Source organism: Erigeron canadensis, chromosome 8, assembly GCF_010389155.1.
Source record: "Erigeron canadensis isolate Cc75 chromosome 8, C_canadensis_v1, whole genome shotgun sequence".
Classification (NCBI taxonomy): Eukaryota; Viridiplantae; Streptophyta; class Magnoliopsida; order Asterales; family Asteraceae; genus Erigeron; species Erigeron canadensis.
In genome coordinates, this window is record NC_057768.1 from 42,133,429 (window position 1) to 42,150,832 (window position 17,404).

The 17,404-nt window shown below is 33.3% G+C and overlaps 2 protein-coding genes across 2 annotated transcripts; one reads left to right on the top strand and one right to left on the bottom strand.

Annotated features, from left to right (window-relative positions):
- Positions 1-584: 584 nt before the first annotated feature.
- Positions 585-2,716, bottom strand: LOC122580091 (pentatricopeptide repeat-containing protein At1g03540). The gene has a single exon (XM_043752362.1). The coding sequence runs from the start codon at positions 2,525-2,527 to the stop codon at positions 725-727; it is 1,803 nt and encodes a 600-aa protein (XP_043608297.1). The 5' UTR covers positions 2,528-2,716; the 3' UTR covers positions 585-724.
- Positions 2,717-5,259: 2,543 nt separating this feature from the next.
- Positions 5,260-7,378, top strand: LOC122580316 (protein ULTRAPETALA 1-like). Its single transcript, XM_043752591.1, has 3 exons — positions 5,260-5,492; positions 6,195-6,513; positions 7,107-7,378. The coding sequence occupies exons 1-3, from the start codon at positions 5,291-5,293 to the stop codon at positions 7,282-7,284; spliced, it is 699 nt and encodes a 232-aa protein (XP_043608526.1). The 5' UTR covers positions 5,260-5,290; the 3' UTR covers positions 7,285-7,378.
- Positions 7,379-17,404: the final 10,026 nt, after the last annotated feature.

Sequence of the window (17,404 nt, forward strand, 5' to 3'; positions counted from 1 at the left end):
AAGAAAAGAAATATAGGTATCAAATGAGTTGAATGGGTCAAATGCTATCTTAAGTGCTTGAACTCTCTTAATTTGTTCTAAATTCTAATAAAATATTATATTAACTGATTAGATGATAGGACGCAAACGTTATCGCTTGTCACTTCAACTGAATCCAATATGTATTTTGATGCAAACTTAAAGATGACCCATTTCTAGCATATAACCTTACTCTACATCATTGCCTTTGGATATGGATACTGATTGCTTAGATAATATTAAGGGTATGCAGGTTTTCAGAAGCAAGCATAACTATGCTACGACCTTACTTGAACACGATCTGTAGGCTCATACCTCTGTATTCTTGATTCCTATCGAAACAGGAAAAACTATGACCGACAAGATCTTATGAGTTGCAGACTTGACTCCGTTTTAACAACATGCTAGAAAGTCTCTGTGCATGACAGTTTTCTATCTTGTTACAAAACCAATGAGCTGAAAACATTTTTGTTTCTGTTTGCAGATAAATATATGAAATTTTATGACTATGGCTTACAAAGATTTGTTAAATCTACATTTTTTTCAAGTCTTGTATCATGGACAAGAATGAGAAGTTAATTATAATTAGCTTAAAAATGTTATATCTGAATTCATACTAGTGTAGTGTTTTGAATTACAGGAGGATGCATCAATAAAAGTTATATCAGCCTCACATGTCTAGTTCTATCCCTAAGTCCTAAACTAATTATACTTGTTGGACTTCATCTATGTCAATCCAGCTTTTCCCAAGTGTTTTATGAACTCCCCTATCCTTCATAAGCCCGATAATCTTAACTGATTCATTCCACCGTCCAACAGCTCTATACACGTTAGCTAAAAGGACATAACTCATATGATAATTCGGATCCAAATCCATCATCCTTTTAGCAACTCTTTCTGCGGCAATGAAATTAGAACTAGTACTGCAAGCACCTAGAAGTGTCGCCCAAAGAGATTTATCATCCTTAAACCTCGAAGACTCTATTAACTGTTCAGCTTCTTCTAATTGCCCATTCCGCCCAAACAGATCCACCATGCAGCTGTAATGCTCAATTCCAGCTTCGATTCCATACTTCTTGTTCATTAACATGAAATATCCACGCCCTTTGTCTACCATACCAGCATGACTACAAGCAAAAAGAACGCCAATGAAACTAATGCTATCAGGATTTATCCCCTCATTGATCATATCATTGAACATCCGAATAGCATCTTCACCTCGCCCATTCTGAGCAAACCCACTAACTATCGAGTTCCAAGTTATCAAATTTCTAACCTGCATACGTTCAAAAAGCCTATAAGCAAGATCTATACACCCACATTTGGCATAAAGATCAACCAAAGCTGATTCTATAATAACATATCGACACCCATGTCTCCTTAAATACTGACAATGAACCTCTTTTCCATGTCTCACAGCCGCCAAACCAGCACACGCACGTATCACGGTTCCAAAACTATAAAGATCAACCTCATCCATCTTCCTGAAAAGCTCAACAACAGTATCGAAATCACCCTTTTGACAGTACCCGCTTAGCAACGCACACCAACTCACAGAATTCCGTTTCCCCATCCTATCAAAAACCTTACCAGAATCATCCAACGAACCACATTTCCCATACATATCAACCAAACTACTATCAACAACCACATTATCACAAATCCCGAAAGTAACAACCTTAGAATGAACCTCTTTCCCTTGCTTCAACCTTCCTAAATTCCCACAAGCAGTCAAAACCGTCCCAAACGTAAACCCATCTGGACACATTCGATACCTCCTCATCATACAAAAAAAGAACCCCAACGCATCTTCAAACAAATCATTCCTCGTTAAAGCCGAAATAACAGAAGTCCAACAAACAGAATCCGGTTCAGGCAATTCATCAAACAGTTTACGTGCATCACATGAAACATAATTCCTCCCATACATATCAATCAAGGAGCTAACAATCACATTATTCGTATCAAACCCACGTCGAAAAACAGTCCCATGAAACACCCTCCCAAGATTAACATCACCAATCTCAGCACAAGCTTTAATAACAGAAGACAAAGTAAACCCGTTTGGTTCAACACCTTGTCCCAACATTTGATGAAACAAACTAACCGAACACATTGGTTTACCAACGCGAATAAAACCCGATATCATTGAAGTCCAAGAGACAACATCTTTATAATAAAGTCCATCAAAAACACGTTTAGTATGTACAAAATTGGGACATAATTTGAAATACAATGCGAGTAAGCTGTTACAGACAAACGGGTCTGTTTCGAGACCGGTTTTGACAACATGGGAGTGAATTTGGAGACCCGGATTGAAGGAATGTGTGTTGGTGCAGGTTTGTAAAAGAATGGCGTATAGGATTGGTAATTTTTTGTGCTTGGTGGAGGAATGGTTAAGGATGTGGATTGCGTCGGAAAGTTGGTTGGATTTGCAGAGAGAAATGATTTTGTTGTTGTTTGGTTGTGGGAGACAACTATAATGGCGTCGTATGATGAGCTGATTCATCAAGATGATATTGGTGTCTTTTCTTCCCTCTATAATTTGCTGATGTTTTGTGCTACTTCATCAACCTTGACGCTTATGTGGTAACATATTTTATCAATATGCATAATCTTTGCGTTTTAGAGTACTAAATGTCTAAATCCCATGGAAGATAATACGAGTATATAACAACTATATAGATGTAGAGATACAGACTTGGTGAAATCCGTACCAAACACTTCTTTTTTAGTTTGTTTGATGGTGGGAATGAAAAGAATCCAAATGATACGATAGGATTTCTAGCAAAAACTTTCATTATTCGTTCCGGCTTCGGATACAAGTTTAAAGTTCAACACCAAATAATAGTGTAAAACTTAATGTAATTAAGAAACAGACTAGAAAAAACGATACAAATCCATCAAGGTATCAATCAACTTGTAGTTGGAAAGGGTCACATGAGGAACCACGAAAGAAAGACCCTCATAAGTCGAAATCTTGATCTACAGTTAGAGACTTGAGTAGCTCTTTCTTAGTCCATCCAAATCCATCACACGTACATACACATATTTGTGGTGTTTATTGTGTAAAAAGATGCCCAAGTAAAGTAAGTCTTGCGTAAAAAAATATAACAACTCAAAATTAAATTAACACTTGGGGGCCTTAAACAATGGCCTAACCCAATAATATTATAGAGTCGGTGCTGGCACTTCATCAGCTCATGGTGCAAGATATCTCTTGTTTAGGCTTTCCAAGCCAAAGATCTTTTCAGCAAAGAGATATTCAATCCAGGAACGTACTCCAAACCCTAAACATAAGATACACAATCTGATGACACTTACTGTGTGCGAGATCATATGGAAGACCAGAAATGAAGCAACTTTCTCAAACCAAATTGTTTACCCAAGAAAAATCATCAAGAAAATAAGACACGCGAGCTTCATATAGATGATTACGAGATCAAAAAAACAAAAAACTTTGATTGGATTTCTTGATACTCTTTTTATTCTATCTTCCGCTTGGCTTAAGCTACTTTATATATTGTGTTATGTATATGGCATAAACTTTTTCCATCCCTTTTACAAGCTTAACAGTTTTAGTCCCGAGAAGTATCTAGCTAGATTGTGTAATTGGCTTCAGGTCCAGATCTTGGTGTTCGTATTTAGGGTCCTCAAGCACGTTGTTAATTAGTTGGCCATTTATATAATATTTCAACATTGATTTTTGGAAAAATATATATATGATGTGTTTTTTGCATTTAGATTTTAGAGATCGCAATTTGTTCGTAAAGTTTGATAAAAATTCCGTGTCTAACTTAAACGTACATTTGAGTTGATACTACTGTTCACATACAAGTCATACGTACCTCCAAATCGTGACAACTACCAACTATATTGGAATGTCATCGCTTTAATATAGAGGCACCACCTAACAATGTGAATTTTTAGACCATGCCATAAAGTCAAGCCCCAACGTTATTTTTAAGACAATGTGTTGAAAGGAAGTATAAAAAAGGAAGATGGTAGACAATATAATCTCCAAGAGCATCAATCCCTTTGTCCTTTACGACGCTAGCTGATTTACTATATAGTCTATAGGGGAGGCATGTCCTTCAACATTCATAACCCAATACATATCAAATCTCTTTTTACCTTTTTAGCGAAATATGAAAAAATAATAATAAAAGAAATTCTAAGTAACTTGAAGTCACAAACAACCGTAACAAGTTGATGTACAAGTATACCAATTTTTCTTTGACATTTCAACTTTTTATTTTTAACTGCTATTGACATTTAGAGTTATCAAATAGAACATAACCATTGACATTTTTAAGACAATGTGTTGAAAGAAATGCGCTTTTTTTCTACTTGACAAAATTGAAAATTTACATTTAGTTAAACTTTCTAATTACTTAGATACATTTTACAAACTTTGTAAGACATCCGGTAAGCTAAGGGATTATGCCATAACGCCCCTAATCCAATCAATCACCATGGTACCAATTAGTTAAACGTGATAAATATCTTTAAATTATTTTTTCTTTAAAGAAAAACCATTTACTTTTTTTGGAATGGCAAAATAATTTTTTGGAATGACAAAACAGAAAAACAACCATGTACTTGGCATTTAAATCCCAATCTCTCCTCAAGTACTCAAATAAAATTCTGAAAAAGAAAACTACAAAGTACAAAATCCACAGATTATGAAAATCTCACAAAGGATATCGGGTTCAGCATAATCTACCTAGGTCATGTCATGCAGTACCATAGTTTATTTACATTTTTACCCTGAAAAACATAACAAAAAAGTCAATATAATGACATCACATCTCTTTTCTTCTTTATTGTTATTTTTTTTTACACTTTTACCCCTATGTTCTTTTTGCCAGCTCATTTTGCCATTTTTCCACATCTCGTATTCCCAAAACCTGATCAACATACAACCTCCAATGCACGTCTTACATGTCATTATCAATACCCAAACTTCAAAACTTACATAAATTATAAAAAAATATTGAATATGGTAAAACTTATGCTATTAAATACTCATATTTATACGTTACATATAATAAAAAATAATAATATATAATAGTTACATTATTACGAGTATTATTCATCTACCATCATGCCACCGAAAATAGATGCATAAATAGACGCACTCACGAGAGACCCTTTTTTTTTCCCTTTCTATCTCTATATATTTTATCTCTATATACATATCATATATTCCTTTATTTATTTATTATTATTATTATTATCATTAGGCCAGATCTAGCTGGTAGTAGTTGCGATGGAGGGCGGTTCGACCATGTTGTTTAACGAGGAAGAGGTGAAAGAGATGAGTGGGTTCAAGTATGGCGCAGGTAATGACCACGTGGAGGTCACGTGCGGGTGCACCAGCTATTGTTATGGTGACGCTGTTGGGACTCTTAGGGTGTTTGCTAATGGTGATCTTGAAATCACCTGCGATTGTACCCCTGGTTGCCCAGAAGGTCTGTTTTTACATAAAAAATTTTGTATTGTGTATATTTGTTTTTTTAAAAGACCCATTTGCATGTGAATGTGACATCGTGTCATATGTCATATGAATGTGATTCTATATAGGTTTATATGCTCTTCTTTTTTCTTTTTGTAAATTCTTAAAGAACTTTTCACTTTTTTGTTCAAAGTTTATTTATTTTTTCTAATCTAATTCAATTTTTTGGTGTTACATAGTTTGTGAATCATGGGTTCTTTTGTTCAGCCTGTGGATTTGTTTTTCTTTTTTTCCGGAACGGCAGCCTGTGGATTCTTTTAACATACATAAATGGCGTATATGTTCACGTGACCACATCAAAGTTTGTGTGTGTGTACGTTTTTAATGTATATATATAGCTTTAATTTGACCCAATAAGTGTTGCGTGTGTTTGATTGTTATTTCTTGTTAAAAAATAATGTTATATATTCAGATTCTGTCTTTGAAATCATGTATATATTCTTTATAAAAAGTATATATTGTGATCGATCAATGTTATTCATCCATTCATCATTATAATGTGCAAAACATTGATATATATAGTCTCCAATAAAATTTAGCTATATCTTTAAACAAGAGAAACTTAACACGGAGTATCATCAAAATCATTTAAGCTGCTATACTTTTTATTTATATAAAAGTTTTAATTTACAAATTGTTGTTGTTTATATATGTTCAGACAAATTGAGCCCATCTGCATTTGAGAAGCATGCGGGTCGAGAAACTGCGAGAAAATGGAAGAACAACATTTGGGTGATGGTTGATGGAGAAAAGGTTCCTATATGTAAAACTGCATTGCTCAAGTATTACAACCGAACTTTGACCAAAACCCCAAACAAATCCCAAACTGGCCGAGTTTGTCACCGAGACGAGTTTCTTAGCTGCACCAAATGCAACAAACTCCGCAGGTTTCGTCTACGCACAAGAGAGGAATGCCGGGGTTATCATGATGCGTGTATCGATGACAACTGGAACTGCTCCGATATGCCTTTTGACAAGTATGTCGTCTAATTAATTTGTTTCATCATCATATTCCTCTCTTGCTTATTATTTGTTCCAAATATAAAATGAAATGATTAAGAATCTTGTCATCAACCCAAGTCCACGATAATATCACTGGGGTAATGGGTGGCAAAATGGGCAAGTTGGATAAGGGGCCAAAATCTTTTGGGTCATAATGCGTGTAGGGTTGACAAGAAACAGTTATGTCTCAAAAATATGAACAGTTTTGTAAAATAATAAGTGCCCCAAACATGATTTACAAATATTATATCATTTTTGGAACACAATGATTTATGATTTAGGTTGTGTAATGCATTAATACTCTTAAGTATTACATTTGGCAGCTTTTAACCTGTTAGTCTTAGACCCAAATTGACCCGTTTCTGTATGAAAGACAATTGTTTCTCGATCATTTGACATCTTAGATGTATAGTATAAGCGGCTCATCGACCCAAAACAGCCACTTCCGGTTTTCAATCCAGATAGTCTGTAACTCGATCTAGCATCCCTCTTTTAAAACTAACTAAAATGCCAATCTATATATATATACTGATCAAATTCATCACCCCTCTATATGTATATATTTCAGACTAACATGTGATGATGATGAGGAACGAGGAAGCCGAAGGGTATACAGAGGCTGTGTACGTTCAGCTACATGCAAAGGTTGTACATCCTGCGTTTGTTTTGGTTGCGGCACCTGTCGTTTTACTGACTGCAACTGCCAAACATGCATTGACTTCACCAGGAACGCTAAAGCAGCTTGACTCATTCAACTCGTTCTTTTTAATTAGCACCCGTTGCTTCGATCTTTATAAGTTATAACCTCATCAATCGACTAGCTCACTTTTGGATTTCTGACATAAAATGTCGTTTTTATTTTAATTACTATGTACGACCTTGAAACACAAATCATCTGATGTTCAATTTTGGTTAAACTAGCTAGCTTCCATTGATGAATTTTTTGTACGGATACGAAAATTTTCAAGCGATGTGGTGTAACTACGAACATTATTCTGGAAATTTGTAAAAGTGCGAAAAACGGTGTCTAAGACACCGGTCTTAAGGTTTCCGGGCAAAGCCGGGGTCTTAGACACCGGTCTTACCTTACGTGGCTTGTCTTCACTTTTGAACCCAAAGCTGGTATCTTAGATGCCGGATTCTTTCTGTACTTGCCTGCCAAAGCCGGTGTCTTAGACACCGGTCTTAAGACCATATTTTTCTGTACAAATATTCCGGCCGGCGAGGTGGAAATGACAAAGGTTGATGCCTTGAAGATGAAAAAGTCATGGATATGTGTGTACAGATCTTGTGCACAAAAAAGTGGACTAGATAATAAAAGAAGTTAGGATAAATATTACTTTTATCGATATATGTGTATGGAGTGCCTACTATATTTATTGATTCTTTTTATTTTCTATACATTAATTAACAAGTTTTTCTTAGTTGTAACTTGTCTTGTTATCGATCATATACATGTAATCGATGGTAGCATCATATAAAGAAAAAAGGTACTCGTATTAAAAATCAAAGATATAGTAACTGAAATATATTTACCATTTATTCTTTATTTGGAATTGCAAAAGGCCAAAATTTAACAAGTTAAGAGTCGAGTCGAGTCAATTTTGACTAAAAACTTGTACAAGTCGATTATTTTTTCAGACACTTACAAATCGAGGTGTGAACTTAAACCGAGTCAATACGAGTCGTAAACTTACGATTGTTGTAATTTAATACTATATGTGAACATACATTATATATTATATTTATAGTTACATTATCTTGTATGTTATAGATCATTTAGTTCGAATTTAGAGATAAACGGTACGTTTATGACTCAAAATATCGAATATTTAATTTTTTATAGATATTTTTTTATTTTATTTTAAACGTCACATATATAAAAATTTACAAGATTATGTATTGTATAAAAATGTTTTGACTCTTACGAATCACAAATCAAAAAATCATGTTTTTGAGTCGAATTAAAAATTACAATTTGACAACTATACTTAAAAGTATCATAAACAAAAACTAAACATTGAAAAATAGAAGGGTAATTAATTTTTGAGTTAATTACAGAAATCGTCCCTGACGTGGTACTCAGTTTGCAGGTTTCATCCCTAACTTTCAAAAATTACAGTTTTAGTCCAAAAAACTTTGTTCCGTCAACAATTTTAGTCCTGGCCATAAACGTCCGTTTAAAATCAAGTCACATGATTTGCATGTGATGGGTAATTTCGTAAATTGGCTTAATATTACCCAGAGTTAATTACAGAAATCGTCCCTGTTGTGGGCGGTCACTTGCGACTTTCATCCCTAACTTTCAAAAAATTACATTTTTGGTCCAAGATCCAAAATAAAATTAAACGCAAAATCATCTGGATTTCTAATGCATAACATATATCACATATACAATCCTAGATCCAAAATCAAACACAAATTTAATCCAACATTTAATGAAACTCCAAATCTCATTACTTTCATATCAATACATGATCTGTATACGAACATAATATATAATTATATATATTAGATATATTCTTTATATACAATTAATTCACAAAAAAAAAAAAAAATTAGAAAAATCTCACCATCTATATTATTCTTAGCTCTTCCTCTGTTTTTATAAGTTCTCAAAACAAAAATAAAACTAACTAAAAAAATATATATCAATTACTTAAAACCCATAAACACTTAAATCCAAGAGAGTTTGAATCTCTAGTTTTCAAAAAGAGAGTAGGGTGTGAGTTAAGATTGTTTGTAAATTTATATCTGATAGAAATAGAAGAAATTGGATAATTAGGATTTTTTTTTTTTTTTTTGTAAATGTTTCTTTTCATATAGATTGAGGATAAAAATTTTGGACAAAACTGTAATTTTTTGAAAGTTAGGGATGAAAGTTGCAAGTGACCGTCTACAACAGGGACGATTTCTGTAATTAACTCTGGGTATTATTAAGCCAATTTACGAGATTACCCATCACGTGTGAATCACGTGACTTGGTTTTAAACAGACGTTTATGGCCAGGACTAAAACTGTTGACGGAGCAAAGTTTTTTGGACTAAAACTGTAATATTTGTAAGTTAGGGATGAAACCTGCAAGCTGAGTACCACGACAGGGACAATTTCTGTAATTAACTCTTAATTTTTTCTGAATAAGGGCATTTAACAAATTTAATTTTATTGCTTGGTTTTTTGTATCAAGACATTTAATAAAATTAGTAATATAATAATTTTTATGTAAAGCATTACTATAATAATTTAAAAATACTATATAGAAACAGGCTACATCTGTTGAATACTTGACTTACCCACCTTGTAAGTAATCCTAATATTATATATATATTTTTCACCCATCAAACTTGTAAGCATATACTGTACCAACATTATGACTTTATCTTCTTCAACCTTTTTCTTTTCAAACTAACCGGCCGGAAAAAATTGGAACAACACACGACAACTCAAGTGCAACAAAAATAATCCGATCAAATTTAGAAGCGAAGAGCGACATTCCACACACCGGATTTCAGTTAAAGACCAAAGTCACCGGTCTGGGACATTGACACGTAATGTTAAAACCGGTATCTAAGACACCGGTCTTGGTAACAATGGATTAAAGTCGGTGTCTAAGACACCATCTTTGGCAGGAATGAATAAATCACATTTAAATCGGTCTTTTTGACGACAGAAAAATGAATTGGATTGCCACATAAGGTAAGACCGGTGTCTAAGACACCGGCTTTGCTCGGAAATCGTAAGACCGGTATCTTAGACACCGTTTTTCGCACTTTTACAAATTTCCAGACTAATGTTCGTAGTTACACCACATCGCTTGAAAAAATTTTTGTATCCGTACAAAAAATTCTTCCATTGATGCCTACATTTTGGCTAACATTGACTTCCCAATTCCAATTGTTATGCCAGTGATATGGTTTCCCGATCATCATTCTTCTTGTTTATTTATTTGTTTTTGACTATTTTATATTTTTATATTTTATTTTATGAGCTTAGCTTGGATGCATTTAAGTGCATCATTTTACCATAAAAATTAGGGGTCATCTTTGTAACATATCAATCATATATGTGATATGTGTGTGAGACTTCCTTTTCAAGTACTAGTGTCCTCACTAATTTTTCACAACTAAACTTTTAAACTTCAATTTTCTAATATCTGATAATCTGATATGGTTAATTGGTTATAACATTTAGGGGTGATCATGGGCTCAACTCGGTCCGACCCAACCTCAACCCGGCCCGACCCATGACCCGAAAAATACAAAATATGTATACCGAGGACCGACCCATGTTTCATTGGGTCGGTCCGGACTGGGTTAGCACGCGGGCTCGGGTTTTTGCGGGCCAACCCGTAACCCGGAGAACAACAATATATTTCATGGTTTTTAAGTGTTCTTATGGTTTTCTTAATAATGGTTTAACTACAATATAATATCTCATTATGGTTTCCGTTTTGGTTGTGCTTTAACTATCAACAACAACATTAAGAACTTATGTGAGAATTCCTAATTACATTATTAACATGATTTTGCATTAAAAAAATGTGTGTTGGATGAAATTCAAAATCAAATCAAATACTGAAATACATATCTATATAATTATTAAAACAATAGTTAACCGAAATTTCTAAAGCATCCTTAAAACTCAAAACTATTTTAAAAAATTGCCACGTAAGATTTATCCTATGTGGCATCCCCATATTTTTTCACAATTATTTTAATCTTTTTAATTATAAATATATCTAAAAAAATCTTTTAAAAAGTCGATATATACTTGCAAATCTCTATTTTCTTTATTTCTGATCCTTTCCCATCATTATTTTTTAGTAACCTCATTTTATTTATTTTCAAATCATCCTTTTGTTTTTATTAACCTTAAGTATATTCTTTCTTTTAAACCTTTTTTTTCTATTAATTCATCATCATCGTCGTTGGTCTCCTTTCCATATGATTTTTCTATTTTTATTTTTTTGTATTTTATCTATCGTTGTAATTTTTCATTAATAAATAAATAAATTTTATGTGGGTGTTAATTACTTTCGGGATGTTATTTATAATTTCATATACTCATTATTATCTCAGTATGAACCAAATATTGTTAACATGTTGATTTGTTTATATTGAATCACTTTTTTGTCTTTTACTTATGATGTATTTGACGATAATTTTGGTTATGTTTTGTTTGCACTAATTAGCATCATTCACTCCTTTTTGTATTTCATCATTAGGTGTTGTATGACAGGCATATATCGTGATTTTGGATGTTTCTTTAAAACATTATATTATACTTTAATGTTAGTTTTTGTTGTTTGTGAATTTTAAGACTTATATTTTATTATGATACCTATTTAGAACCAAATATTATTTTTGAGTGGATAATAATTGTATTTTGACTATTGTCATTGAATTGTAAGTTTTGTAGCATTTAATATATATATATATATATATATATATATATACGAGCATGGTATCCGCGCAATGCGGCGGCGGTGGTGTAGAAGACGGTCTAGTGGTGGCGGTGATGGTACTGTTGGTAGTGGTGGCGGTGTCAAGTGGTGTAGGTTGATGTAATTGTGATAGTGAAAAGTTTTAGAAGATAAGAGTTTAAAGTGTTAAGTATTAAAATAAAGGTTTATGGTGTAAATTAATTAATTAAGGGCAAAATTGGTAATTTATAAAACACTTTTCACAGTGGGTTTTTATTAAGGGGCAATTTGGTAAATTCTCTTGTGACATTTGAGTAACTATTTCTAAAAATGGAAGGGGTAATAATCTTTATATAGGAGTATAGATAGGGTAATACTCCGGTGAGAACACTCTTAAAATAAGAACAGTGAGAACATCTTAAAAACATTATTTTGATGCAATAAAAGTCCATAAAACTAACATAGTGCATAACTAATTATCATTATTTAAGTGTTTAACAACACATTCATCCGTCAAAATCGAAATAATCATGTTTTTTGTTTTGTGCATTCATCTTGGATGCATATTCACCAAAATGATGCATCAAAAAAAAAATGATTTTTTCGATTTTGATGAATCAATGTGTTGTTAAACACTTAAATAATGATAATTAGTTATGCACTATGTCAGTTTTATGGACTTTTAATGCATTATCTACCGATCGATAATGCTCTTGTAAAATCCAAAAACTCGCGTAAGGTGACCAATAGATCTTTTTTTTTCTCTCGACATCTCTTTTTTGTTTCCTAACATCAATTGATCGATCGATCGATTTTATGATGATTTTCATTGTGTAAATATATGTATTAAGAATAGATTTAGATGTATATAAACATGTATATGTTTTGATCTTGATTAGGTATAGATATAGATATAGATCATGTATATGTATGTGTTTTGTATGTATAGATCGATGTAGTCTATGAATATAATTATGGGTTTTGAAAGCAAAGGAAGAAATGACGCAAAAAGACAGAAATGCCCCTCACGTGACCTGCATATGAGGGGATTTAAAGACAGGGATGAGTGATTTTTAACGAAAGCCAAACCACAGGGATGAATAAAACTCCAAAACTAACAGAGGGATAAAAGGGTCGTTTTTCGAATAACCACAGGGACAAAATTTGCATTTAACCCTATCTTTTTGGAAGACTTAATATGTAATTTGTCTACATAACCAAGAATCTCTCCCAGATTGGCAAGGGCCAGAATAGGAATATGAAGCCATCTAGAAATTAAATCCCATAACTTATCAGCCACCTTACGATACAACAAGAGGTGGTCTGTAGTTTTCTCTCCTCACGAACATAAAGGATACAAAATCAAAGGGATGTCAATTCCTTTATTTGAAAGATTAAGACGAGTAGGAAATCGGCCCACAATAACTCCCCATAACAAAATATTGACCTTTTTTGGGACGAGACAACTCCATCGAGTGACCACCGAACTATCAGGTAAAGTGTTATCATCGATAACATGTCGGGTTTCCTTAACAGAGAAGTCGGTAGAATCCGAGAGACACCATTGCCATTTTTCTTCATTTTCGACTAGCACAATATTATTAGTGATAGAAAGAAGATCTAGCCATTCACTTTCTTCAGCACCCCTCTAATCGGGCATCGCCAAGAGGACAAGACATCAGACCCGATCCATCGATCCGAAACAAAACAACTTTTTTGTTGCTCCAATCTATAAAGGCGGGGAAAACAAACCTATAAAGTGGTATGACCATACCAAATGTCATGCCAAAAAGACGCACTACAACAAAATGTCATTTATTCACACTTAGTTATAAGAATTGTAAAAAAATTTATTAATTTGTTCACACTTGAAAATGTTAAAAAAGTATTCATATTTAAAAGTGTGAAGAAATTTAAAAAATTATAACTTTTTCACATTTATATATGTGGGAAAAAAAAGTTCACACTTCCAAGTGTGTAAAACGATATCAATTGTTCACACTTAGAAGTGTAAAGATTAATTTATGACACCAAATTTTTTTTCACACAAGAAAGGTGTGAAGAAATTATGTGTTACAATTTAACTTTCACACTTTTAAGTGTGAATATGTTTGACATTTTGTATACACTTTTAGGTGTAAAATTTTTCTTTTCACACATATAAGTGTGAAAAAATTATAATTTCTCAAATTTTTTCATATGTTTATATGAGCATACTTTTTAAACATTTTTAAGTGTAAATATATTAAGGAATTTTTTCACAATTCTTTAGAATAAATATAAGTAAGTAAAATTTTTGTTGTGACATCAATCTACCATTTCCAAGCTTAATCATCAAAGCATTGAGATGAATATATAATGTTATTATGATCCAACTCAATCGCAATTTTGGAATCTTGATGGCAAATTCCATGCTTCACACTACACCCATCAGTCCATGACCAAAAAGAGGTCGGTTTAGATAGGCTGTTTAACACCTTAACCCATAACGCCTCTGGAGAGTTAACATCTCTGTTTAAATTGATTTGGGTACCGCACCCATTATAATACTACTCAATTTATTTTTGCTAAATATACCATTCTCTTCCAACAATATATTACAGCCACCGAAAATAGTTTAATATTTCGTGGTAAATATTCAACCCGAAAAGTTGAACAGTTCTGAGAACCATTTTGGCGTAAACATAGAGGTATGCTTTATTTCCTTTAGGGTGATGGCAACGCATGGATTAAAGGCGAGTGGTTCTCCCGACCACTCGTGGAACACCGACGCCAACGTTGAACCACTCACGGGTGGTGAGTTTTGGGTGGAAGTTCCACTCCCTACAACCACTCGTTATCTTCTTTTTTCTTCTTTCTTTATTTTGTCCTTTTCTTTCTTTCTTTTTTGTCTTTTCTTGTAAGGAATTGTATGGTGTGAGTGGTGGCAATGACAACAAATTTGAGTGAGTGGTGAGGGAGTGATGAATTTGAGGTGGCGTAATATGATTGGTTAGAAGTGAATAGTGAGTAAGTGGTGGGTGGTGGTGATGCCATCACCCTTAGAGTGGCAGACTTACATGAACAATGCAATGATCTAGGAGTCTGAGACCTGATGTTTTTGTTTTGCCCCTCATCAACCTTCAAAAAGTAGTGATGGTTTATCGAAAAATAAATGTCTCAAGCTTCAAAAAGTAATGAATGGTTATGAGCATTTTTAGATAAAATGGTTTCAAAGTGTTTTCAATCGTTCTTCTTTTCTTATATGTTCAAAAGCGCCAATTGCTGACCAATTCAACACTTGATGTTTTACCATTCGGTTAAAATCTAACACATTTTAAAAAATTTAATTAGTGCCTTTGTCAAACTACATATATACGAATATCGATATAATTATATACCATGATCGGTAGTTATAGAAAATCGATGTATACAAACTTTTTTATAAATCACCCATCATGCCATATATGAGTACCAAATTATTAAATATGCAAGTCTATCAATTGATTTTATAAAGCATTACTCTATAAAGAATCTAAGAATATTTTGTCCAATAGAAATGCACACATTTTGTTCTTGAGCATTAACTCAATGGTTAAAATACCATCCCCTTATCCATTAGGTCTTAATTTCAAGCCTTGGGGAGGACATAGGGAAATCCCTTTATGAGGGCTTGGCTTGGGTATACACATGTTCAAGTCTGAGGGGACATGGTTTACCCCTATTAATCGTCGTGTCTTCGGGCGGATTAGTAGGGGGTTTCCCTCGTCGGGTATTTGGAATAGGCATTTCTACTTCGAGTGAGCTCTCTAACGCGAACCAGGTTAAAACAACGTATGCTAGACTTCCGATGTCGAATCGCGACACAAAGTTTCCAGCGAAATTCACCTTTCAAAAAAGAAATGCACACATTTTGACTTTTGAGTCATGTTTAGTGTGTGGTTGCTTTCGAATAACTTGACCATTTGCTAATCATAATTTATTATGTAGTTATGTCGTTATGACTATTACTTGTGTTTGGCTTTCAAATTAATGATAATAATGTGACCACTGGTTTTGATTTTTATTGATAAATAGATCATTCATGTTTAAAATAACTTTCGAAATGGAAAGATTTAAGATTATACAAAAGAAAAGAATACTTAGTATACACATGTACAGGTCGATTCGTATATGATAGTGTCTAACAAAACAAATAAGTTTTTTTTTTTTTTTTTTGAAAAGTAGATATAGAGCACCATGTAGGTTCACGGATGCTAGATGACGTTGAACGCGCGCCACATTTCCACTCCGTCAGGTTTACCTTGCCTGACAATGTTTGACACCCTTAACGTGTGTATATATATTGGTGTGTGTGTAGACGTTTAGCTCGACGGAACAATCATTAAATGTCAAAGTCAGGCATACGCCGAACATGGCAAGGTGGGGGAGTTTTATCCGTTGGGTGGCTAGGTAGCGATATCATATACAAACCGGTCCTCGTACTTAACGTTTTAGTTTCAAAACATTCTTATGTAAACATATGGGGAATATTAGAAAATATTACATTGTTTATTATAATGTTTGTATAACTAAAAAAAACTTTTATGTGTTTAGTCATTTACAAAGGGGATAAGTACACGAAAAATTAAATAACTATGACCAAATGTCTATAGTAGCAACAAATTAAGGGTTTGGACATTATGTGTTGACAACTTGATAATCAAAATCATGTAACTTAGCATACGTGAAAACTCATATAAGTTGTCACGTGCAAGTTTTTGATTGGTCCGTTACATCTAAACTTGTTAACACACAATATTCAATCTGACAGTTGGTTCCAGCCTTTGTTAGCTACATTTGAAAGCACTTAAGCGTTTATAAAGATGATGGATAAAAAGACATAGTTAAAAAAGAATAAATACATATCACACGAGCGACTATTGTTGCAACCAACGTTTCTTTTTATCAACCATTAATATATGAACCGGTATTTAAGAAATTTGACCACTTAAAGTTTTAGGTGCAAATCCCGATATAAAGAATAATTTTCCTTAAAATATTCGAGTTTCTTATAAATACGAAAATAGTGTATAAAGAAAGAGCCTAAATTATTGCTAACATATTCTTATTGAGAAGTATTTTTCCTGAATGTTCAATTTTTGAGTCTGACCCAACCAAGGAAGATTACCTCAAAATTTTTTATCAATAGAAAGAGTCGAACCCAGTGAGTAAGAAAGTAAAGCCTTCTCTAGGTGCATTTTCGCTTAAAAACTTTGTGTCGCGATTCGACAGCAGGAGGTCTAACATACGTTGTTTTAACCGGGTCCGCGTTAGAGAGCTCCCTCAAAGTAAAATTGCCTATTTCAAATATCCGATAGAAGAAAATTCCCTACTAATCCGCCCGAAGGCACGACAATCAATAGGGATAAACTTTACCCTCTCAGACTTAAACCTGAGTATATCTAAACACAACATTCATAAAA